Source organism: Cyprinus carpio, unplaced genomic scaffold (genome assembly GCF_018340385.1).
Source record: "Cyprinus carpio isolate SPL01 unplaced genomic scaffold, ASM1834038v1 S000006482, whole genome shotgun sequence".
Taxonomy (NCBI): Eukaryota; Metazoa; Chordata; class Actinopteri; order Cypriniformes; family Cyprinidae; genus Cyprinus; species Cyprinus carpio.
Window position 1 is genome coordinate 257,625 of NW_024879157.1, and position 24,186 is coordinate 281,810.

Genomic DNA, 24,186 nt, shown 5'->3' on the forward strand with positions numbered 1-24,186 from the left:
ATTCCTTCGACTCGCGCTTGTATAGCAATGAGGACGATCATACTCTCATAAAGTCACCATTGTGACACCCACATAGAACAAATCCAAACACATACATACACAACGTCCCCGGAGACAGGCTCTCTAATTGGGGGCTTCATTTTAATGTGACGGTTAATATTGGTCTGGAATTGAAGCCTGCGGCTCCTTACCTAAACAGGGAACAGCAATGTAATGCCAGCCCTGTGGATGAGTTGTGTGTCCTGTTTAACAAGGGGGGGGGTAACGCTCATCTAGTCGTGTGTTAGAAAGCACGGAACGTGTTTGTGGTTTTTTGCACAGGCCTCCGACGCTGGGTTCTTTGTCGGTAAAATCACTAGTGCCTAAAACTGAATGATTCATGAACCACATAAACAGCTTTTTTTTTTTTTTTTACAACATTCCACGTGATGATTTGGTGTGAAGCCAATGGCAATACTGTATTTTATTTTTTTTGACGTTGCCTCTCCAGACGCACATTCTCTCTTTTTTGCCTTGTTTAGATGCAAGCAGTTGGACGTTGGCACCAGATGGAGCACAGAGATTGCCAAAATTTTGGCAGCGCTGGCGAGCCCTGGGGCCATGTAAGAGGAACACCCTCTGGAGGCTCCCCGGTCAGTGGCTTTTTCCCTTCCAGGGCCAACAAGGTACCCGCACACATCAATACAGTCAACCTTTGTTGTGAGTTATCCTGTGTACTGTCTTAATACTTCATTCTGTGCAGATGTGCAGGAAATGTTCACATATGTGTTCAAAATCAATCACATATATAAACAGTCTGGAGTACAGAGCATTTGGTCATTTTTAAATTTCAGCAGTTTTGGTTTTTATTAAGTACATTGTGTAAGTCTTCTTGTGTGGCTGTATTAAATTGTGCATTTGCTCTTATGTCACTTAAATAGTTAGTACAACTCCACTTGGTATATAAATTGGTATATTGTGTTTTAATTTCATGATTTGAGTTTGAGGCCACGACTAACTGTCAACCAAGCAAATCAATACTACTACTGTTTCAAAGATTTGTGGGTGGGTAAGACTTTTTTTTGTTTGTTTTTTTGTTTTTTTTAAAGAAATTAGTACTTTTATTCAGCAACGTTTATTTATAATGCAGTTCTTTTGTACTTTGCTCATCAGAATGTCCTGAAAGAAAATGTACCGTTTCCACAAAAAATATTATCAGCAACACTGTTTCAACATTGATAAAATTAAGAAATTTTAATGTTATATTAAAAAACTGCCAAATCAGCATATTAGAATTATTTCTGAAAGGATCATGTGACGCTGAACGCCTGGAGTAATGACTGCTGAAAAGTAATGACACTAAATAAAAATGTAAAATATAATAGAAAATGGTGTATTCTAAATTTTAATCATATTTCACACTATTACTGTCATTTTTATCAAATAAAATGCAGTCTTGGTGAAGCATACATGGACTTCTTGCAAAAACATTTTTTAAAACATCCTTACCGACCCAAAACGTTTGATGGTACTGTACTGTTTTAAGGCCTAAAGGGAAGGACATTAACGGTATCTGTAATATACCGTGTCTTATTGTGTGAGTGTTTGTATAAAATACATGAGAAAAAAGGACAAGAAAAGACTGAACAAAAGACCAGAGGATTTTTATATTAGTTCTAGTTTTTTTTCAATTGATGTTTTTAACATTTGTGAATTTCCTTTTCCTTTAGGCAGTGATGGAATGCTAAATAAGTGAAAAGAATGTTTTGAGTTTTTTGTGGCTTAAATTACACAGGCCTTTTAGACAAAAAAAAAAAAAACCTTCTGCCTTTTTGTATGGATCTGTTTCCGAAAAAAATGGTGTCTGTTGCATCCCTAGTTAAAAGACGCCAAACCTGTGTTTTCAGAGTTAAAGTGATAGTTCACAACAAAAAATGAAAAATTTTATGATTTATCTGCTTAGCCCTCCAAGGCATCCAAGATGTAGGTGACTTTGTTTTCTTCAGTAGAACACAAACGAAGATTTTTAACTCAAAACCGCAATCTGTCAGTCATATAAATGGAGTTGAATGGGAATCACATTCTTTGAGAGTACAAAAAAAGACACACAAAACAAAACCAAATTACAACCCGGTGGCTCGTGACCGATCCCATTGATGTGTAAAGACACGAAACGATCGGTCTGTGCAAGAAACCTAAACAGTATTGATATTGGTTTTTTGGGTTTTGTTTTTTTTTACCTCTGACTCTGTCTGCCCAGTTTTTACTCCTTATAAATGACTGTTTTTTTTTTTTTTTTTATTTTTGATACAGTATGCTGCACTATTTTTGCCACTTTGTAGGTCTGTATATAAGCATCCGGCGGCAGTGGATCCCTGACAAACACCACTAACCACTCACACAAATACAGCTTTAGGCGACAAACATCCACCAATCACAGCTAGAGAACAACTACTGACCAATCAAAGCAGGAATATTTCCTCAGAGCCATGAAATGAAAGTGAAGTTCGTTTTGAGATGAACCAACCATCAGTATGTGACCACCAAGAAAAGCGGACCAGTAGAAAGTACAAACAGCCAGAGGGTTTGAAGCTGAAAGAAATGGGACAATAGATACCCTCAAGGTCTCTTGTGCAACAAGATCAAGATAACAAGTGCCAAAATCAACAGATCAGGGGCATGATTCACTGCTGCCCGATCATCACTCTTAAACCAAGAAAAATAAAAGGTATCCCACAATGTCATAATTCCAGAGTTTACCTCCGTTCATTAGCATTGCCAGGCTTCCTCAACTGTCATGCATGCCTTTGCATTTGTAAGGTGAATGGAAGTTCTCGAAAAAAGACCCGCTTGATTGTATGCCTCGCCTCAGCCTCAAACTTAAATACTCTGTGTGCTTGCCTGGAGTACAGGATTCTGAAGCCTTCATTGCCTCTGAATAATTATGAATGCAGAAGCTGGGAGCTAAAGATGGAATGCCGCAGCATTAACATCCCCTCAGGGGTGGAGAGTGTGGAGCGATGCTATTCAGATGGTAGCACAAGCGGGCTCACATGCCATGATAAAGGCTTAGGAAGAGTCAGTGAATGTAGGCGAAGAGAGAGAGTACTTTAAGCGCACAGAATGTGTGCATTTGCTATTAATCAAAAGCCAGGTTTTGTTTATACATTACAATGAAAACACTTTTTATGAAATAGTAATCCTCAGGGAAAATATATGCACAAAAAGATTAATTTTAGAATTTAACCTAACACGAACATCAAACCGTAGAAAATCCTTTACTGCGTTCCAATTAGAAGCAGGAAAAATAGGCAAGCATACGGATTTGACGCGCGTTGGACAAGGGCCAAATTGTGATGGCTAGACGAGTGGGTCAGAGTATCTCCAAGGAAAATTGCGGTTCTTGTAGGGGTGACGTACCGCGGGGGTCAGTATCACTAAAGAGAGAGTGAGTCCAAGGAAGGACAACAGTAGAACCCGGCGACAGGAGTGATAGGTGGCCAGTGTAGTTCCGATCCGGCAGGCGAGAAGCTGCAGCTCAAAATGACTCAAGAATTAATGCGCAGTTCTGATAAAAAGGTATCAGGAGCACGGGTACTTCGCGGTTATTACGTTAGAGGAGGGCATCCTTAGCGCAAGACCAATTAGAGGTGCCCATGCTAACCCCTGTCCACTGCCGAACGTGCCAACAGCAGCCACAGAGCAATGGAAGAAGAAGATTTCTGTTACATCAACCCGGGTGGCAGGGTGCATGTGTGTCAGCTTAAACTGGGATAAACATGGCACCAAGATGAACTATGGAAGTAGGAAGCCAGTGGAGCCAATATTCGGTGGGAAAACTTGGGTCTGGCCATACCATGTAAATATTTGGACCAAGTACCACCTACCTAAACCTTGTGCAGACCATGCCACACCCATTTCATGCAAAAGCAGGCCACTGGTTGGCTATGGCCTCTTTTACAGCACGATAATGTGCCTGAACAGACCTGGCACTTTTCAGTTATACTAAAGTATTTGGAGGACATTTAAAAATTATCCCCATAGTTTTCAACTGAGATCGAACTTCTGAAGTACATGTGTAACCATACTTAGCATGAATCAGACTGAGGTTCTCCAGTCAGGATGTTTGAAACAAGCATTTCATGGTCCTGAATTCTGACTAATGCATTAAACATTTAGTGCTCGCTGTTTGACTCATTGAGCAGCCAGTGAAATTGTTCCAGACGCAGCTCTCACATTCAATTAATTATTGATTGGACCATCATCGCATGCGCTGAAGACTGCTAACTGCCTCAGATCAAAGCACACTGAGTATGTTGGCGTTCTAGGTTTGCCGTCCTCTGGCAGAATGTGCAAATGGAGAAGACAGAGGGGAATTACCGTCATTGTAATATTGAGGGCATGATCTCGCGCATCGTGAAAACAAAGATGTTTTTAATGTTATCTGAGGCCTGTCTCGATTCATACTCTGTGGGACACAGTGCCTTTTTTCCATCCCGCAACGCACCCGCTCCAAAACTCCTCTCAGCCGAAAACAGGCCTGAACATTGTTAAACAACAGTTTTGGGACGACTTGCTCTGACCCTGTCTACACTTGTAAGCCCGTCTTCCGGGGGGGACCTGTCGTTCTCCTTGCGGTAGGTCGAGGCTGAGGTAACACAGTCTGGCCGTTGGTCATACCGTCACATGTTCACCAGTAATTAACACACCTGCTCCATCTGTATCTGCTCGCCTTCCCTAGTCATTTTCCAGTCAAATCATTTTACAGGTAAATACTAAGAAAATAAACTTCCGCTTATTGGGTAATTCAGAGTCCTCTGACAAAATGAAATCATGCCAGATGTCAGATATCATGTCCGTGGAACTGCTCAGTGTATTGTCATCCTTAAAGTGATTTGCCCCTGGGAAATGGGGTTTACGTGCATCAAGGATTGTTTCCTGCCGGATTGATCAGTTCAACATGTTTAGAGGCGTTTATGTAGGGATTGGCAGCATCCATTTGTTTCTTTTTCCTCAAGATTGATTCAAGTCACATATTGTTTTTTGTATTGTAATTTTTTTATTGAAATATTGACCAAATCTAGCGTTCCACTTCAATTAATAAATTGAATTGCCAGTATGGTTTCACCATTTCCATCTATTGAACTGTCAAAAGAAAATATTATGTTGACAAAACAAGCCATATTTTGCATATACTTTAAAATGTGAATGTGTTATTAAATGCAGTAGCTATTATCACTATTATGATTATGACTGTATGCAAAAAGAATAGTAGGCCAAAACTACTAGGGGGCACAAGCCCTTACAGAGAAATGTGAGCGGCAGATTCCCTACATCCTCTGACTGAAGCAAGGACTGGGGTTAATGTTTAATAGGCAGCTTTCAACTGGAGACTACTTCAAAAGTTAGTATACAACGCCTATACTAAGAGAGTTAATAGCCAGGCATTCACACGATATTTTGTCACAACCCCTGTATGTATACACAGAACCTGCTAAGCTTGTTGAACTCAGGAGCAGGTCAAATATTGAGTCTTTGAGGAGTAAAGATTGGATTTTTTTAAAACCTATTTTCATAATTATCCGATTGAGCTGACAAAAAGCACAAACCCACTGTCAAACTGGTAAAGCAGCTATATTTTGTAAAGGTCTCCAGAGTACCAGTTACCGTAAGACCAATATATTGTACAACAGTATTAAATATTATAGTTATCTGTATTCTACTTGTTATAAAACATCTTTTAAACATTATTCCTGTGATGGATGCTTTAATATTTTTGTAGAAAAAAAAAATATACTGGATATATATTCCCCAGTCTTGATAAAAAACCATTAGGTAGCAACCAGTACATGAGCTCAATCGCATACATCCCATATTAATATTGTAAATCACAAAATCATTTACTGAACATTACCTGTGCCCAATTAAAGATGTGCTTAGATGTGCTCATCACATTAATATAAAGACATCAGTCCATTGGTATAAACCAAAACAGTTTATTAGGAAGACATCAGTCAGAGCACATTCCCCCAGAATTCTCTGCAGTGGCTGCATGGACCAAAAAGAGTATGAAAACTGGACCGGACCTATTCAGTGCATGCTGCATGTAAACCCCCCAAACCTGAACATGCTTTTATTACTTGATTTTTAAAAATAATTTCCTGGAACAAAAACATATTAACAGATACTGTGGGGTTGAGCAGAAGACTGAGAGGCTGTGCTCTTAACAGATGAGAGGCAGGAGGGGAGGAGGTGTACAGTGTGGGCCTGAGCTTCTGCCCGTAGTATAAACAAAACTAAGACAGGAGCTACACAATACTATATGAGTGATTTTACGAAGATTTCTTCTGCTTCTTTCTTCTCTGCCTCCTCCTCTTTCTCCCTTTTCTATTTCGGTCGGACCAGCGTCTCAATCTCTTTGGACTCCAGAATCTGTGAACAAAGAGAGATGAAAGAAATGTTCCAACATTAGACGAATGGCAAGAATGTTGTGCAAGACAACTGTAAATAGATGAAAAAAAAAAAAACAAATCAATAAATCAAATGTTTACCTTTAGGGGCTGATTTGTTCGAATCACAGCCAGCTCGATGTTTCTTGCCCCCGGATTGCACAACCTGTGTTATCACAAATCGGATACAGTTTGGCAAACAAGTGTTACATCCTATGTCAGCTTACATGATATGAGAGTGTTTTGAATGCATGTAACTTATGGTTACATGTTGTTTACTCTAGTAAGCTGCTTTGATGGCCAGTTTGATTGGGCATCATTATCGCTGCCGCGATGGCTTCATCTGTGTAGTTTTTTCTCCAAAAAAACTCCCTCACTGTCTTCGCACTGCGCCCGATAGCGTTTTGCCTGATGACCCAGGTGAGAAGAGGGTCAATTAAAGTCACAAAAAGAGTAACACCTGAATGTGTTTAGAAGAAACAAACGGCTCTCACTTTACCTTCCATGCATGGTATGTTCCAGAGGGGTCCGTCTGATACCAGACGTGGAGTCCCATCATAGTCGAAAACCAACGATCAGGGCTGACGATACCAAAGGGACGGCGTCCGTGCTCTTGAGTGTAGCGCTGATGCACGAGCAAAACACAATGAATACAGAGAGCAAAGTATCCAGAACAGTGAGTTACTGTAACAGTTTAAACTACTGCAAAGGTAAATTCTGTGAATTCATGATTACTCACCCTAGGGGCTCCATGATTTATCGCGATTTAAACAAAAATATGCTACTGGATCTCTGCCGTTATCGAAATCGCAAAGGCTGCAATTGAATTAAATAATTAAATGTGTGCAACGCTTTACTGTGTTCTTTGAAACATGAGCAGCTCATGATCTGGTGTTTTTAGTGTCTCTGAGCGGCTTGGGTCACACAAACTCTTCTCTACACTTGCTCTGATTTTGAGTTTCTTATAATGTACAGCTATTTCCAAACTTGTAATAAAAAAGCAGGTTAAAACCAGATGTTGTCAACAAAAGAGAAACGTTAAGGTTTCCCTGCGAAGAAGACAGTTTCATGCTGTGTGCCAAAATAAAAAGCTTGGTTTAATATTTGAAAATGAATTAATAGTCATAAATAATTGTAGTTTTACATTTGTACTGAATCCTTTTTCCAATTCAAATTTTTTTTTTTTTGAAAACTTTTTACAGTGCAATTATTTTAAAAGTAAAATTTCTGATTTTGTTTAATATTTTATACAGTAATAATAATAAAGTATAACAGCAATATACTAAACAACAACAACCTATTATTAAACATAATTGATATTACAAAATTTTGATGGTCAAATGTGCAGCCCTACAAGCAAGAACACTGAAACAAGGGTTATTACTAAAAAATAAATAAATAAAAAAATTGCTATGACATTGCAATCATTTTAAAATCGCTATATTTTTATCTATCAAGAATTTTCCCCCAAATCATTTAGCCCTAACTCACTCTAGTGTCATTGAAAACCTGTATGACTTTCCCTTTTCTGCAGAACACAGATAATATTCTGAAGAACGCTGGGGTTCATACAAAATTGGACCACCACTGACTTTCACTGTACAGATGAAAAAACACCACAGTCTTCTTTTGTGTTTCCACAGAAAACATTTAGCCATACAGATCCAGAACAACATGAGGGTGAGTAAATGACAGAACTGTGTATATTTGAGCCTGTTTGTGAACTGGAGTGAGGGTGTCACCTGTTTGAGTGTGGCGATGTAGCGGGTGATGTACTCCACAGTAACGGGGTCCTCCACTGTCAGTCTGTGGCTCTGGCACTCTACTCGAGCTCTGTTTATGACAATCCTGGCATCTGCGGTCAGACCTGGACAAACACAAACACACACACTTACAGATCACTCATATGCAATGTAGACTCCAGATTAAGAACCATTAAACTGCCAATTCTGTCAAGTCAATGGTTTTTAATTAATTATCTAGTGGCCCCAGTCGAGACATCATGATGTCAGAACTATCCCTTCATGCCACTGATTATAAGCACAGTGCAGGTGTAAAAGAGAGTGAATCTTACCTGCAAAGGCCATGCACACACATGCTCATCTAGAGCACAGATCTTCCTGACTGTCCTCTCCTCCTGAAGCTTTGCCACAGACTTCTTCTCAACACCCAGGACAACAATATCCTTTTCCTGATGCCAACCTTGAATGATAATATTAATAAAATAGTCAAGGTTAGCTTAATATGCAGAATTTGTAGTATTTTAATAGTTTTAACGTTTACAGAAAAAAAAAATAGTGTGAAAACAACTTTTATATATTGATATCTATGGGCACATCGCCCTCTGCCGGAATTTTAGTCCATCACACCCACACAGCCTTAAGAATGGAAACTACATGAATCATGCATGTTACATTAGAAGCCCAATAAAACGTAATATGACAAATAAGCTGAAACACTTTTGCATTTTGATTATTTTAGGGATCCTTTAACTGTCGTGAAGTTTAAAACGAGCCCACTAAACGCAGACTTGTAATTTCATTGATTAGTTAATCCGCAAAATGATTAAATCCCATGTTCAAGTCATTTTTTTAAAGAAAATTAGCAATGTACAAGTGCAGTATTTAATAGTCTTTTACATAAATATATGATCAAAATAAATACAGCTATGAATATATCTAGTTTACATCAGGACAGTCCATGCTAATATTATTAGCAACATGCAACATGCAAGTCACGCTGAGCTGAAGCATATCAATGAAATCGCTCCTAATAAAGCCAACGACCCAGCTGCTTTATAACAGTCTTGATCACAGTATTTACTCGTGTATCCAGCGCTGGTTCGCTATAATCATCGATCAGTGGTCATGAGTGTATAATTGTGTAGCCGGTAGCCACCGTGCTAAAACTGCGGCTCAAAACTGGTAACGTTAGCCAAATAAACACACTCACAGCTGTGGAGCCCTTCTTTACTGCTTCCTGAGCATATTCCACCTGAAACAGATGACCATCGGGAGAAAAAACTGTTATAGCTCTGTCATATCTACTGCCATTTCTCGCACACTAGACACAAAAGCTCGAATTGGGGGTGAAATAGGTTGCCTCGACTTTCGACTCGTAGCACAGGAGCTTTCGAAAATGATTTGCGCATGCGCAGGCAAGGAACAGCGCGCATTGAATGGTGGGACTTGTAATCTTCAAAGCACGAAACTCGTGCCCCGTTTTTTCCTTATACCCTTATAAAAACTTGTCCGCCGGTTTTCCCGCTTTAAATATAGTTTTTTTTTCTAGTAACACATTTATTTTTTATGCATTCATTTAAAAGTCAGTTTTTATTGTTGAGATTGTGTTGTGATCACAAATTATTTGCCAGAATAAATGACAGAGATGCACAACTTTGATAGTGAGGAGGGCCAGCACTTTTTCTCCTTTATACCAAAGGTCCAGATTACTAATCCACGTCCACACACCTTTTCACATCCTCTTCTTAATCAATCAATTTTCGTTTTTATGTAAGGAAATCAAAGTATAATGAATGATATCTGTTTTTTAAAGACTTTCTTAGTTATAAAACTTGTGCAGAAATTAAATTGGAGACTTTGTAGTCAGTTGACAACAATATTACCCCAACAAGCAAATGTAAACAGCTCAACTGCATTGTAAATTTGCAAAAAACAACTGTACAGAGGTCCTATTTTTGATCAGTGGCCTACAGAACATTCTCAACACAACCCAAGAGGACAGTTAGAGAAGTGCTTGTCCAAAAAATATTTTATTCCAAATAGTATCATAATATAACAGGGATTTTTAATCTGCAGGATTTTTAAATCAAACAAACAAATAAAAAAAGTGGATAAGCATAGGAGCGAGGTAGGGCAATGTCCTATAGTCACATATTAAACTGTAAACTTACTGTAAAAAGCATGATTTACAGTTAAGATACAGGTTTTATAATAAAAGTTAAAAGTTTTATAAAATGATAAACTTCACATTTCAGCCTTTAAACAATTTTAAGAAAAGCATGAAAAGGCATGAGTCAAAAGTATCAGTTATATAAACTGAAACAATTAGTATCAAGCAATTATTATACTGATATTATAATTGAGCCATTTTTACTCTCAGTCCGTCCCTTGCCTGCTGCCGGAATCCGTAATATCTCATTATACTGGCTTGCATCGGGCCGAACGATTGCGTGCTCAAACACATTTACATTCGAAATCATAAACATCTTAAAGACCACCTTCTAAATGTCTATTTGACATCTGATAGGAATATATTAGAGACGTATGCAGAGGAGCAAATACTATTCAAAAATACATCATGCAGATGTAAATGCAGACGTCAGTTTGACATCTCCGTGGTGTATGTTGGATCAAGGAACCATTATTTGTATGTATGGTATCTATTTATTTTCTTTGTAATTATTGTTATTTCATAAAAAAATAACATAAATAAATAAAAACGACATGGCACCAGATGTGAGTCTCCATGCCCTTTATCTTAGACTGTATGATTTGAGTATAGAGGGCAGTGGGGGCCCACATCTGGTGCCATGCCCATATTTTTAAAGGGGGGCCCATAATTCTCTCGCTTACAGCCCTGTATATAATGTAAGGGAGCAATAAACATGTGGGCAGCGCTGTGTCACATGCTATAGTCTGCGAGTCTCAGTAAGGTCTCAGCTCAAGTTTAAGGCTTATTAGTTTAAGTGACATCATCAGCAGCATTAGTCGACATCGACGTGACTTTCATTACATAAATGTCAACTTTATGTCAACCCCTAATATATACATATATATATAGAGAGAGAGAGAGAGAGAGAGAGAGAGAGAGAGAGAGACAACATTCTGTTTATTATATAATAATTACATATTATTATTTATTATTGTCTTTAAATTATATATACACACACACACAGACACACACACACTGTATATATTATATTAAAATAGTGCCCATTTAAATAAATACTGAAAACATTTTAGAAGTCTAAATATTTTATTTTAGCTTTTTTTTATTATTATTAACCAGAAGAAGCTGGAAAAAATCTGATATTAAAGACATTACCACTCCAGAGCTATTTAGCCACACAATGTAACTGATGTTCCAAGTCCTCAATTCATTGTTTGAACAAATGGAAGACAGCATGATGTCTTTGACAAGTACCTCTACAAGTACCAACACATGCTTACACTTCAAAGGCCATCTTGGTGCCCACCAAACCTGCCCTCATCACTGCTTCATCAAGAGCACGGTAAACCTGCAGAGAACAGGCCACAAGTCTCCCGTACCTTATTAAAAATGTCCTTTTAATTAAATTCAACAAATACGAATACATTAAACTAAATATGATGCATCTGGGATAGAGGGGTTTGTGTTCGGAGACCATGGAGCAGTGTGGGGTTCAAAGAGACAGAAATGCCCACCCACTAGGATTCCTTAGCGTGTGTATTCCCTCAAACCAAGCTAATGAGGACCTTCTGTAGTGCTCGCTAACTTTCACAACCTCAGCATTTCTAAGGTAGTCACCTGTGTGGGACATAAGGTCTCTGAGCAAGTGTGACCTAGCTAATGACCCAATATATGACTGTTCTGAAGTAAACCAGCTTGTGTGGGATATAAACATATGGAAAAGTGCATTGGGGATGTCTGTTCAGAATGATTTTTCTGATGTTTTCTGCATATTGTGTTTAAAGTAGAAATCTCACACACAGTGCTCAGTCTGTAATTTAACTCTAAAAGGGGTGACGTATCCTGGGGGATACAAACATCTGAGAAGCTGCGGGGACAAGCAGTGAAAGCGTAGGTCTCATTTCATGGTTTCATCTTGAAAGGGTGTTTGTTGTGAATATTTAGATGAGGTGACTTTTGTTTCTCAATTCTTTGTTTAGCTCACGGGCAGCATTTAAACCTGCATGGCCACCTGCTCACCCTCTGATAAAAGTTGATCTAGTTCATATATTTACACATGTTGGAGGGGATTTACCTTTAAAAGGCTTTTGTTCAGCATTAGCTTATTAGGTTTACATTGATATTTTATTCAAATAAATGCTTATATTCTTTTGTAATCTGTCTCTAAATGTTTGTATCTCAGGGATACGTCGCCCTTTAGGGGTATAAATCAAGATATAAACACATACTGTATAATAGTATCCTGTATATATAGTTATGTATATACTCATATACCTATATCATATATATATATCTATATATTTGTGACTTTGTTTGTTTGAGAAAATCAAATCTTTTTGTAATCTTGACAAAACACATATCGTTGGAAAGGTCTGACAGTCAAGATTCCAATTTTGTAATAGAAGTCATATTTGACTAATAGAGTTTCGGGTGTACCCAGTGGTTGTTTTTGGTATAGAGCCCGCCCCCCCAAAAAAAATCTTTTTGTGATACTTTCAACTTCAAATTTGGATCATAAATCGGTTAGACATAGGGGCTTTGATTTTATAGCAATTTTAGAGTGCAAACACATTTTATAAAATATTAATTATATATATTATATATATATATATATATATATATATATATATATATATATATATATATAAATTAGTATACTACATTATCTTTACTGTAAACTAAAACCGTTATAACTTTTCATACGTTTTTTTTTCTTTAAAAAGAGACCAACGTTAGGTCTGTTCTCCAAAGCATTCAGGAATTACAACCATGCTGTAGCAAGCATTGATAAACAAGTGTTCTGTTTCCAGTTAATTTATACCCCCAAAGGAGCAATGTATCCCGGGGGATACAAACATTAAAATAAAAAATATAAGAGTCAAGTTTTGAAACAAAATCATGAAACTATTATTTGAGTCCCAATAAGATGGATAATAGCATTACATTGATTTTCTGATGTCTCTTTATGGGTTTGCCCTTTTTGGGTTTTTTTTTTTTTTTTGTTTTTGCAAATGTAATGCAGATTTTGTCCATTTTAAAAATAACATTTTCTGTGCACAATCTTTTTTTTTTTTTTCTTCTTTTTTTTCAGGTGCTGAACAATTTCAGGAGGTCAGTTACAAATTAAAACGTTTTTTCAGGTTTTTTTTTTAGGTAAAAAAAAAAAATACCTTGCTACCACACAACACGAGTAGGTTTACGTACAACTGCTTGACCTTGACCTCAACCAGAGAAGCACTAAATTGAAGTCTTTTTTCATTTCTGATCCACTCTAGATCAGTCAGTTTTGTTCACCGACTGAGCTGGGATCATCATCATTAGCAATCAGCTTCATCGCTGACTATGTAATTAGCTGATTAATAAAAATTAACCTTCAAAGGTCATTAATATCACACAATAATTAATCTTTATGTCCTGATTTAAAAATGCCCCAACTCTTTTTTCATTTCCTTGAATTGGCAGTGGTAAAATGCTCATAAAAGATTAATTGGCTCAAAAGACGGAATCCACTGATAATAATGCCCCTCATGAGCACCCTCTGTTGGAATGTGTTATGAAAATCTCTTGAGAAAACTATTTTTAAAGGGACAGTTCACCCAAAAATTAAAACCTGTCATTTACGCATCCTTATGGACTTTCTTTGTCACAAAAAAAAGAAAGGACACTGGAAACTGACATTAAATTAGTTTCTATGGTTTTGTGGAAGCCTTTTCTAGGATGAAAAAGTCATTTTTGATATTTTGTCTTTAATCCTCAGAAGAAAAACCATCTGCCTCCCTCTGAAAAAAGTGAATCAATCAAAAGAACAATCTAGGGAAATATAATTTTTTATATTATTATAGTAGTTTCACTATAAACTATTTGTTTTAGGACCAACTGGATGCCTGAGGATATGAATCAGAACTAACAGTTCTTCTCCCTTGAGATACTCTGACTGGCTGATACATTATTTCCTTCAGGATCTCCTTTGCGCAAGGTTGCTTTTGCATGTCAATACCGTCTATTTAAAGCTACACTATAGGTCTATACACATATTCACAAATGGCCTAGCTCTTCATACGACTTATTCAGGTTGAGAGTGATGCAGATTGACAGTGTCACCTACCTACCTAAGACAGTTTAAATCACTATGGGTCCTTAATATTAAAGTCATCTTAAACTATACATAACTGACCCAAAGTGTTACCACCTAAGAACATGTTATGCTGTTGTGTCTTCAATGCAACATCCCCTCCTTTATTCACAAAACAGTCACAGACAAGTGTCTCAGCAGCTAATTCAAAACTCATTAGAAACATGCAATTGCAGAGCAGATCCCAAAGGGATCCAGCTATCTAATCAACGTTCCCTACTGCAAAGCCCATCCAACAGAGCGGCTCATAACTACGTTTCCACAGAGAAATTAAACAGAGGTGCCATTATGAAATGAGACGCTCCTCTGATGATTTCATTATGACAGTACCATATGTATGATGGTATATTATATATATTAAGGATGTTAAAGGAACATTTTTCTTTAATAGGTTGTGTAAGAAATGAAAGCAATGATAAATTAAACACACAGATAAAATTAATCAAATGTCACGTAGACCAGGTGTAATACCTTTTTTTTTTTTTTTTTCTAAGAAGGCAAGAATGTCTTAAATGTATGCAATTTTAGCAAGTCAGCAAGTTTAAAGGGAATAGTTCACTAAAAAAAAAAAAAAAAAAAAAAAGAAAAGAAAAGAAATTTGTTGCTGAAAATGTACTCACCTTCCGGCCATAAAACATGTTGAGTTTGTTTATTCTGTTTAATTATTTTTGGAGATTTTGAGTATTTTAGTATTGTTAATCTTTGTATTCTATGGATTATATGGGTTAAGTCGGGTTGAGTGTGAATGAGGGTGATGAAAGCTGTTGTAATAATCCAGTGCATCAATTAACATATTGTGAAGTGAAATGCTGTTTGTTTGTAGTAAACAAATCCATCATTAAGGCATTTAACTTCAGACTGTCCATAATAACGCTTCCTCCAGTGAAAAGTCAAACCCCTGTTGTCCTCTCGCATCAAAAATCCACCAACATATTTCTGTAGAACTGTAAATGATATCAAATAGCCTATCTTAATGATGGATTTGTTTATTACAGATACACAGCTTTTCTTCACAAGACGTTAACCGTTAGACTGGACTTGTGGACTCATTCTGACGGCAAAGAATGCATTGGTGATGTAGTGATGCAATGCTAAATTTCAAATTTGCATTTATTTGTTTTAATTTGTATTTTATTTTATTTTTCTTATTTATTTAGTTATTTTTATGGTGAACTACAGTATAAATGCAGGTCAATCGTCCTGATCCTGACGAAATAACCCATTACATGTGTCTCTTTCAGAAGTGATCTCAACAACGTCTCAAACTAAACTCTGTCTGTCTGTGTGTGTGTGTGTTTTTTTTTTTGTGTGTGTTTTTTTTTTTTGTGTTATGTTTGTGTTTTTAGTAGTCTAGAGTGATTCCCCGGTGGCGCAGAGCGTGTCACCCGCCGCTGTAGGCGGAGGCGAGCCCGTTTGCCCGTGATATTAATATCTTTTACCGCTAGTTTCCAATCCCCGAATCAGTTCGCAAGTATTTGCTCGTTCGCCGCTTGTGTTGTCCTGCATTTGCGAACACTGGACAGCAACTTAACCTGTTTGTGTTGACAGCTGCTGAAGTCCTGTGCAATGTCTCGTCGAAAGCAGGCGAAGCCCAGATATCTGAAAGGTACGAAAGGCTTTTTATTTATTTAATCACTTGCTTCCTTGTTGTCTGAAGTGAAACCTGTCCGCGGGACAAACCGACTGATAGATAGTAATTATTTGCAGATCATTAGGCTGAAAATCAATGTTTCGGGAAAGATCAAAACAGGAGACCAGTTGTATTGGAGCAGAACTTTCATCGCGTTTTTGAGTAATGTAATTTCATTGAGAGGAGTTTGGCATCACTCTTGTGTGTGATGCACATTAATACGGATTGATTTAGCCTATTGAAGAATGATTTGTCATGTACTGTGATATTAGTAGGCTATTGTGTTTCTAGAACAACAAAGTTGTTTCATCTTAAGTTAAAACTAAACTTGTCTATGGGTTTTCCTACATCGCGAATACTGAATGTCCCAAGATAAGGTAAAATCTGAATGAGGAAAACGGCTTGATAAACTTACTAAATAATGAAATTTTAAACATCCATAAAGATTAATTTGAGGGTTAAATTAAGTAGGGAACAGAAAATATTACTAGCTAGGTATAAAAACAATAAAGGTCCAAGCAAAGTCCCAAGCTTAAGAGAAAAGCCATGTGCGTGTAGCTACAGCATTTAAAAGTTTGCCACAGGTTTGAGAATAAAAGCTATTCTGTTTCTTGTCATCGTGTCATGTGGCTCTGTTATGTCACCTTGAAATCACAGAATACAGATATGGAGTTCAAGAATGAAATGAGTAAAGAATAATTAGCATTTTTGTATAAATAATAAGGAAGAATTGAATTGAGCTTGGTGTGAACCTGTTTCTCTTTCTGTGCGCTTACAGCAGTTACGCTTTATTTGCTTATTTAGTTTTCCCTAGAGATGATTCACTCCTCCACTTATTATAGTTCATAGCATTTTATTATTAAAAACTAAAAAAAAGACCGCATTATGAAACTTTTGAAAGATAAGCATTTCACTTGTCTTCAGTGCATCATTTAAAGAGCAAATGTGCACAGAAGGGTACTCCCCTGCTGGATGAAAATAGATCAAAATGTTGATATTTGTTCACACCTTGCCCTTTTGAGGCAAACGGGTGCCATAGTGTACTATTTTGTTTCTATTATTGGTAGGTTGTTAAATGCGGTGTTAAATGTGAATGGGTTTGTAACTACAGTACCTGTCACTCTTTCTGGCTTGCAATCTTTTCTCCACAGGTCAAGATAGAACGTTAAATACAGAGGAAGATAGCATGATAGTGGGGAAGAAACGTTGCTCCTGGGAGAGGAGAAAAGAAAACAATGAGGAGAGGGAAAGAACTGAAAAAGAGAAGGATGCAGATGCTAAAGAGCACAAATGTGCAAGCCTACAACAACCAGAATCATTCACCCAACAGAGACTGAAGTACTGCCACAGTACAGGTACACACACTCCCACACTATCCTTCATTTTACAGTATTCTTTACATTGATAAACTGTGAATATATCCATCTCTCTCTATCTCTCCACAGACGGATTAAAAGGAATAAAGACTTCTAGGGTTTTATATTCAGGGTTTAGTGTTTCTGCATGTTTCTGTGACCTTTAAATGAGGTATATTTTCAGTTCCCTGTTTGCACACTAACAGAATGAATCATGCCTTTACAAATCATTTTGGATTTATGATATTGCAATTGCTAATCGTGTGAAGACACATTTTATGTTTTTAATATGTTTTATCCTTTAAAGCAGTTACATTAATCCTTTTAATTCAGTGTATAGTTTGGTACCATGGTTTCGTTTTTAGTTTTCTCTTGTACATGTACTGTACTTTAAAGTAGCAGCACTCCATTTGTTCAAACTGTGAATCTAGTCCTCTCACACTGACAGCAATTTTAGTCACAGTGGGACTGCTCATTATGTGGCCACATACCGAGCTAATTACATCTAAAAAAGTGTGATAAAGAGCATCCAATTCATATTTTTGGTGTTTAGTTTGATCTTTTGTGGCTGAATTATATTTTAAACCGTCAGACTTAGTAAGACATCCCTCTTGTAGAATTTAACAGATCTGGTTATATTGCATAGTGTTACAATTCACTATTTAAAGTTGTTAGAACTGCAGCTATCATTTACTAAACTATATTGAAGTTATATAAGAGGTGATGTCTTAAATTATATAATATATAATTAACCTGTCTGACAATTACTGCAAATGTACTTAATTTAGAAGCACTGCTAAATTAGTTGCTTTTAGTGTGTTACTCCTCAACAGTGCTGGTGTATTTTCAGATTTTTTTTTGTAGCAAAAATATTTTTGTGTTGTAAACACATTTTCCTTTCTTCTCTGTCCAAAGCAAATCATAATGTGGAGAAAGATGAAGCATGTTGTTTGGCTTTGCTTCTTTCCCCTGGTCCTTCCTCCTCTGACCATGAAGATGGATGTGACCTTGGATTCATGAGAGACACATATAAAGATCATCAGAGTCTTGGTCAGTGTGGGAGGTCAAACACCCCTTTGCCTGGCAACAGTTTAGTAGCTCTTAAAATATCCCAACAAGATATCAGTAGTGAGACCTTCATGAACAGCAAACAGGGCTTGAGTAATCAATATGAACAGGGTAGTGCTATACCCTCCCAAGATCTCTCTCTTCCAAATGATCCACTGAATTACATGGGGGACACTAAGAAAAGACAACCTCCAAATTGTGCTGCACAAGATCAGTCAGCCCTCTCAATGACAGAGCGCACCTGTGCCACCTCACACATGTCCAGCCCAGCCACTAAAAATACTGCAGAGGTGGCATTTAGGACAATGGCTTCTGCAGAAAAGAGAAAGTGTCATTTTAACGCAAACAGTTGTTCAGGAATCTCCAAAAAGCCCAAGGTTTTCAGTCATTGTGTTCATTGTCACAACCACATGAACCCCAGAGCACATCCACAGACCCAAAACATGGAAAAACAAGATCCGCTGTAGTTCTGAAAGCCTGACTTTTCCATCTGAACTAACAGAGCACCAGAAAGAGGCTAATGTCATGCTAGGCCCACTCAGTTTTTCTTGAGGCCGCAATCACGGCGGCCGTTCAAACAGTCCTTCAGTGTAGCTTCTGTCCCACATTGTTAAAAGACCTGAAGGCCCTTCAAGAGCATGTTCGGCAATCGCACAACTACGCTTTAATTGAAAGCAACGTCTTCTTCTGCTCACAGTGCTTCCGAGGATTCCTGACAAAGGACACGCTAGATAATCACGTGCAGCAGACCCACTGTAAAACCCAGAGCCTGAAACTTGATCCAGATCTAGAAGAAACAGCAGAACGGAAGTCTTTGATTTTCTGTCCATACTGCACTCCTCCTTTGCCTACGTTTAACAGCAAGCTAAAACTGATGCAGCATATCAAAGAGACACACAAGAACATTAACTTGATGAACCTTAAAGAGGGAAGGATGACAATGGGTTCGATGTCACCCCAGTCTATCAAGAGTCCAGGCAAAAGAAATGCATTATCTTCAACCGACTTTCATCTGTGACCATTGTGGGGCTAAATACAACGATCTGGATTTGTTTCAAAACTCATTTGAGTTCTCATCTGAAAAGTATATTTTCCAAAACTTACCTGCCCAGAGTGCTTCAAGGATTTTCCCAAACCATGACTCTTTTAAGAAACACACGGAGTTTCTCATTTTAGCAACACATCTATGCTCTACATCTGTGAAAGCTGCAGTAAGCCCTTCCCCAGTGTCAAAGACTTACATGGACATCTACTTGAGATGCACACCATTGTGTTTTACCGTTGTTCCCTTTGCCAGAAGGTGTTCAGCTCCAAGATGTCTATTCAGGTTCACCTGGCCTCCGAGCACAGTAACAGGAGAACCACGTTCCACTGCACATCCTGTGAATGGGACTTCAAGCAAGAGCATGACTTGCACCTGCATGTCAAACAGAAGCATCTTGACAAACAGTGCAATGTGTACTCTTGCATCTTCTGCACAGAGTCCTTTACCACAGACATAGAGCTGCAGTGTCATATCACAACACATAGCGACAAATACAGTCCCTGCGTCTGTACAAAGACCAGATCTCCCCTCGTGGTGCCCTTACACGAGAAACTCTGTGCCAAGAGCCAGAGCGCTGAAGGTAACAACGTGACCCCTCCACCTGTCTCTGAACCAATTGGCAAGGACAGTGTTGGAATGCTGCCAGTGACTAGTGAAATAAGAGAAGGTAAGGTGGAATCGCTGTTCAGCCTTCCAGCCAAAAGCAAAGGAAAGGCGAATCTGAATGATCCTATGTTTGCCTGTGAAATCTGCGGAGCTTCTTACACCATGCAGTCCTTGCTCGCCAACCACCAGCTGCGAGATCACCACATCCAGCCCGGGGTGAGTGGCACTCTCAAGCGCAAAGTGGAGGCAATCCAAGGGAGCCACAAATGCAAAGACTGTTCCAAGACCTTCTTCACTGAGATGGCACTGTGGGAGCACGTCCAGACTCATCTAGGCCCCACCAAGCACTGCCAATGCCCCATCTGTGGAGGAGCGCTTCCCTTCACTGCTAACTCTGACTGAACACAAGGTCACCCACAGCAGGAGCTTGGACACAGGCAACTGCCGCATCTGCAAGCTTCCACTTCACAGTGAGGAGGACTTCCTGGAACACTGTCAGAGGCACCCAGACCTGCACAACTCACTGACAGGCTTCCGCTGTGTCGTGTGCATGCAGACTGTCACCTCCACTCTTGAGCTGAAAATTCATGGAACTTTCCACATGCAGAAGGTCCAGGGTGACGATCTGATCCACCAGCTGCACGGATCCCTCCAACCTTAATCCTGACCTTAAAATCTCCTCAAGTGTTGCTCAGCAGGAAACTGTGACTGTGAACGTTAATACATTCAAGCATAAACTCAGAGACAATAAGACTAGCATTTTCTGTAGTCAATTGGTTGTTCGGCGACGGCTCTCATACCGGAGGAGAGAAGCAATAAGAACACTCTCACCCAGACCACACCAGTTTGATTCAATAATAAAGGACTTCACTTTGTAAATGACAATAGATGTACTCTTCTGATTGCTTGTGGTCTGGAATATCTGTTTGTACTGTGTATGATGTATTTATGCCTTAAATGTGTGAAGACATAAAGATGTTTGAGAGGCTGTTTTCTCCCATCCAGTTTTAAAAGTAATTTATTTTTGTTTTTGAGATGCTCTGCAAATGACTAATTCTCCCAAGTGCAAGGCTAATCTTCATTGGGCACTTCTGAGGTAATGAGCTCAGATTTACTGCCATATTTGGATAATTTCCTCTATCTTTGTTGTGGTTTAAGATAAATTCGATCCTTAAGAAATGGAACTGGATCTTGGTGGATCTAGACAGTAATGAGTTGCTGATGACTGAAACTGCAGATGCGCAGAGGGGCAGAAAAAAAGGATGAGATGTGGGCAGTGGGACTTGATGTTCTGAGGGAAAGAATCATTAGCAGTGTTTTATCTAATTGAAATCTAAGCAGGCCTCTTGGTAGACTTTATGGATTAGATGTAGGGTTTTTGGACATTGACATCTGATGATCACAAAACAGTTGAAATGTCATGTATTTTTATTTTGTATTTTGTCTTTTTTAGTAAAATATCTTCATCTCTGCCTTTTTGATATTTTTTGACTCAAAATTTCATCTGTGTCTTGTTAATTGTGTGCATCTGTATATGATATTCTGTTGCAGAAAAGTAAATTGCTTTCGTGGGTAAATGTGCGTGTAAACAAAATCATAAATAGATAAAAATTAATACAGTGATTATAAAACGTAATACATTTTAATGTTATTAATTTAAGTTGTTCAGTTGGAAAAAAAAACATTTGAATATTTCTTAGCTTTTTAAATTACACTTTTTTTTACAGAGAGGTTGGCAATGTTTCACTTGATATTGTTATGTATGGTATCAAGGTTCAGTAATACATCTTGGCAAGAAATTTTTACGTTTGGGAGAACAATAAAATTGAATGGCATGATTTGACTTCCTCCCATATTATGGTGTTTCCTCACACTAGAGTGTTTGTGCATTGCTGATCATTTTATAAGCAGAACAACTACCCATTGATTTGCTCTTGACCTTTAAAAATCCAACTAACATGATGTCAGTGCATGTTTCTGAAAAGGGAAGTGAGGTAATAGAGCCCTGAAGTTGGAAGCCCACCAGGACCTCTTTTGGAAATACCCCTCAATCACCATGACCGCCGCTGGGCTTTGACCGTAGACACACAGAAAGGAAAAGCGACATCATTTTAAGGCACGCCTGTGCTGTAAAAATGCATTTTCCAGAAAAAATATTATAAATACACCCAGGCATATATTTACCAGCGAGTGCAGGGTGTTACTGAATCTGTACAAGAACATAAAAGTCTGTATTAGAAACTTGACAGGATCAATGAACTGTCAGCTCCAGTCTGAATTTATATAATCATAATACAAATTTATTGTTTGTATGCTATAGAGACATAGTGATCATCCCAGCAAATGTTTGGGTTAAAACATGAACTTGGTTTTCCTTTGTGTGTCCATGGCTTTAGGCCAAGATAAAGTCAGCTGTGAAAACATGATGCCGGGTAATGCCCGGACCATCTGTCATAAGCGTCTCTCGAGTGGGTCGAGTGCAGAGGAGAAATTACTAAACAAGTCTAAAATGTACTCAAATTTAAATTAAGTATAACACAGTGCAGTGCCATAGTGATGTGCCAACGAGTAGTGAAAATACACAGTATTTGTCTTCCTTTTAAAGGGATAAGAGTGAATATAAATCAAGGCATGATAAGTCTAGAACTGAGAAGTGCTCCGCTTTGTGAATAACCTGTTGTGTATGAGAGGTGTTACACCTAAGCCTTCTCAAACTATACATGCTGACTAAGATCCTTTATGTTCTGGGTGTTTAACAGAGCAGTCCTGACCTGCTGTCCAGGTGCACTCTCAAGAAACTGTGGGACTTTGCCATGTCAACATCCTCCCAGGATGGAGAACCGGGGTGAAAAGGTACTACTGATGTCCAACAACATCATTTCCCTTTGTTTTTCTTTTCCCCCACATTGCATCACTAATCATTTCTCTGCACTCACCCTTCTCTCACACGTCTCACATATGCAAAAAAATTACATATCCATCATCTGAGTACTCCCGTAAGTGACTATCCAGTGTTGTATTTTAAAAATCTGTTGTATAAAAAGAGTAAACAGGAAGGGAGCTATGATGGCCCTCTGGGGATGGGGGTCGAGATAGTGTGCTCACATGATCTGACAAGGTCAGGCACGCAGTCAAACAGTGAGAAAATGATGTCAGTGTTCAGGATTTGCCTGGCCAAATTCTGGGGTTTTCAATACTGATACATTAGATGGTGAAGAAACATTAATGAAGGTGAAAAGTGGACCAAACACTCGCGCCCTATTTGATGATTGGAAATGTGACAGTACCCGATTAGTTTGTTTTTAAACTGGACTTGTTTCAGCATCTTTTCTTTTTAAACGATGTTGTCAAATACTGTAACAGTAGTGTGCATTAGTTATAAACACTAATAGGCTACACATCTGTATTGACACTGTTTGCACTTGTATTATTGCAATCCTATTGTGTAAAGTTCTATGTGATGTCACACAACACAATATGATATGCCCATTCGAATAGGATTTGAGATAAGGTAATATAAAATATTGTAGTAATACCTCAAATGTATTTGTAATATTACAAAGAACATTTAGTCTTTTAGGCATCGGTGATTTAGTGGAAAGACCGAATTAAAATCAATGAAAAAGCTTTTATACAATTTCGCATGTTGCATAATGACCAGTAGATGGAGCTGCGAGAATATGTGTAAATATAAATGTGTGCGAACCCAAAATGTCTTTCAGTATACATATTATTTTACACACTACTGTATTTTGTCGAGCTTCTGTTTAAATACAGTGGCAAAGTTAGTTCAACGGTTTCCCTTTATTTCTCAGGATGAGGCCTTGTTGTCATCACCTGAGATTGAAACTTAGATGTTCCTGCAGTCAGCTGTTTCCCGTTATGACCCATAATTCCCATAGATTTATAATACCTGTTTCAAGATATGTTCTTCCGAAAATACGGAATAGGGTATAGTGGCTAGCAGACGATACAGTCTCAGTGTGCATGCATGGCACAGAGAATAATAA

The 24,186-nt window shown here is 38.1% G+C and overlaps 2 protein-coding genes and 1 pseudogene across 2 annotated transcripts; 2 read left to right on the top strand and 1 right to left on the bottom strand.

Annotated features, from left to right (window-relative positions):
- Nucleotides 1-6,297: 6,297 nt before the first annotated feature.
- On the bottom strand, nt 6,298-15,110 carry LOC109099810 (proteasome subunit alpha type-7). The gene is given in 12 exon segments (XM_042754273.1): nt 6,298-6,411; nt 6,531-6,594; nt 6,708-6,836; nt 6,923-6,966; nt 6,968-6,994; nt 6,996-7,013; nt 7,015-7,053; nt 8,171-8,295; nt 8,503-8,521; nt 8,524-8,619; nt 9,375-9,491; nt 15,093-15,110. Coding segments are annotated over 12 exon segments (810 nt in total).
- An 819-nt stretch (nt 15,111-15,929) lies between these two features.
- LOC109099799 lies at nt 15,930-18,992 on the top strand. Its single transcript, XM_042754275.1, has 3 exons — nt 15,930-16,078; nt 17,254-17,457; nt 18,373-18,992. The coding sequence occupies exons 1-3, from the start codon at nt 16,039-16,041 to the stop codon at nt 18,990-18,992; spliced, it is 864 nt and encodes a 287-aa protein (XP_042610209.1). The 5' UTR covers nt 15,930-16,038.
- A 74-nt stretch (nt 18,993-19,066) lies between these two features.
- Nucleotides 19,067-20,837, top strand: LOC122143688 (annotated as a pseudogene).
- Nucleotides 20,838-24,186: the final 3,349 nt, after the last annotated feature.

Excerpts from the sequence above, each read along its gene's own strand:
- LOC109099799 (XM_042754275.1), top strand. The coding sequence starts at position 16,039 with ATGTCTCGTCGAAAGCAGGCGAAGCCCAGATATCTGAAAG. Across the intron at positions 16,079-17,253 it reads GAAGCCCAGATATCTGAAAG|GTCAAGATAGAACGTTAAAT; the intron begins GTACGAAAGGCT and ends TTTTCTCCACAG. Across the intron at positions 17,458-18,372 it reads GAAGTACTGCCACAGTACAG|CAAATCATAATGTGGAGAAA; the intron begins GTACACACACTC and ends CTCTGTCCAAAG.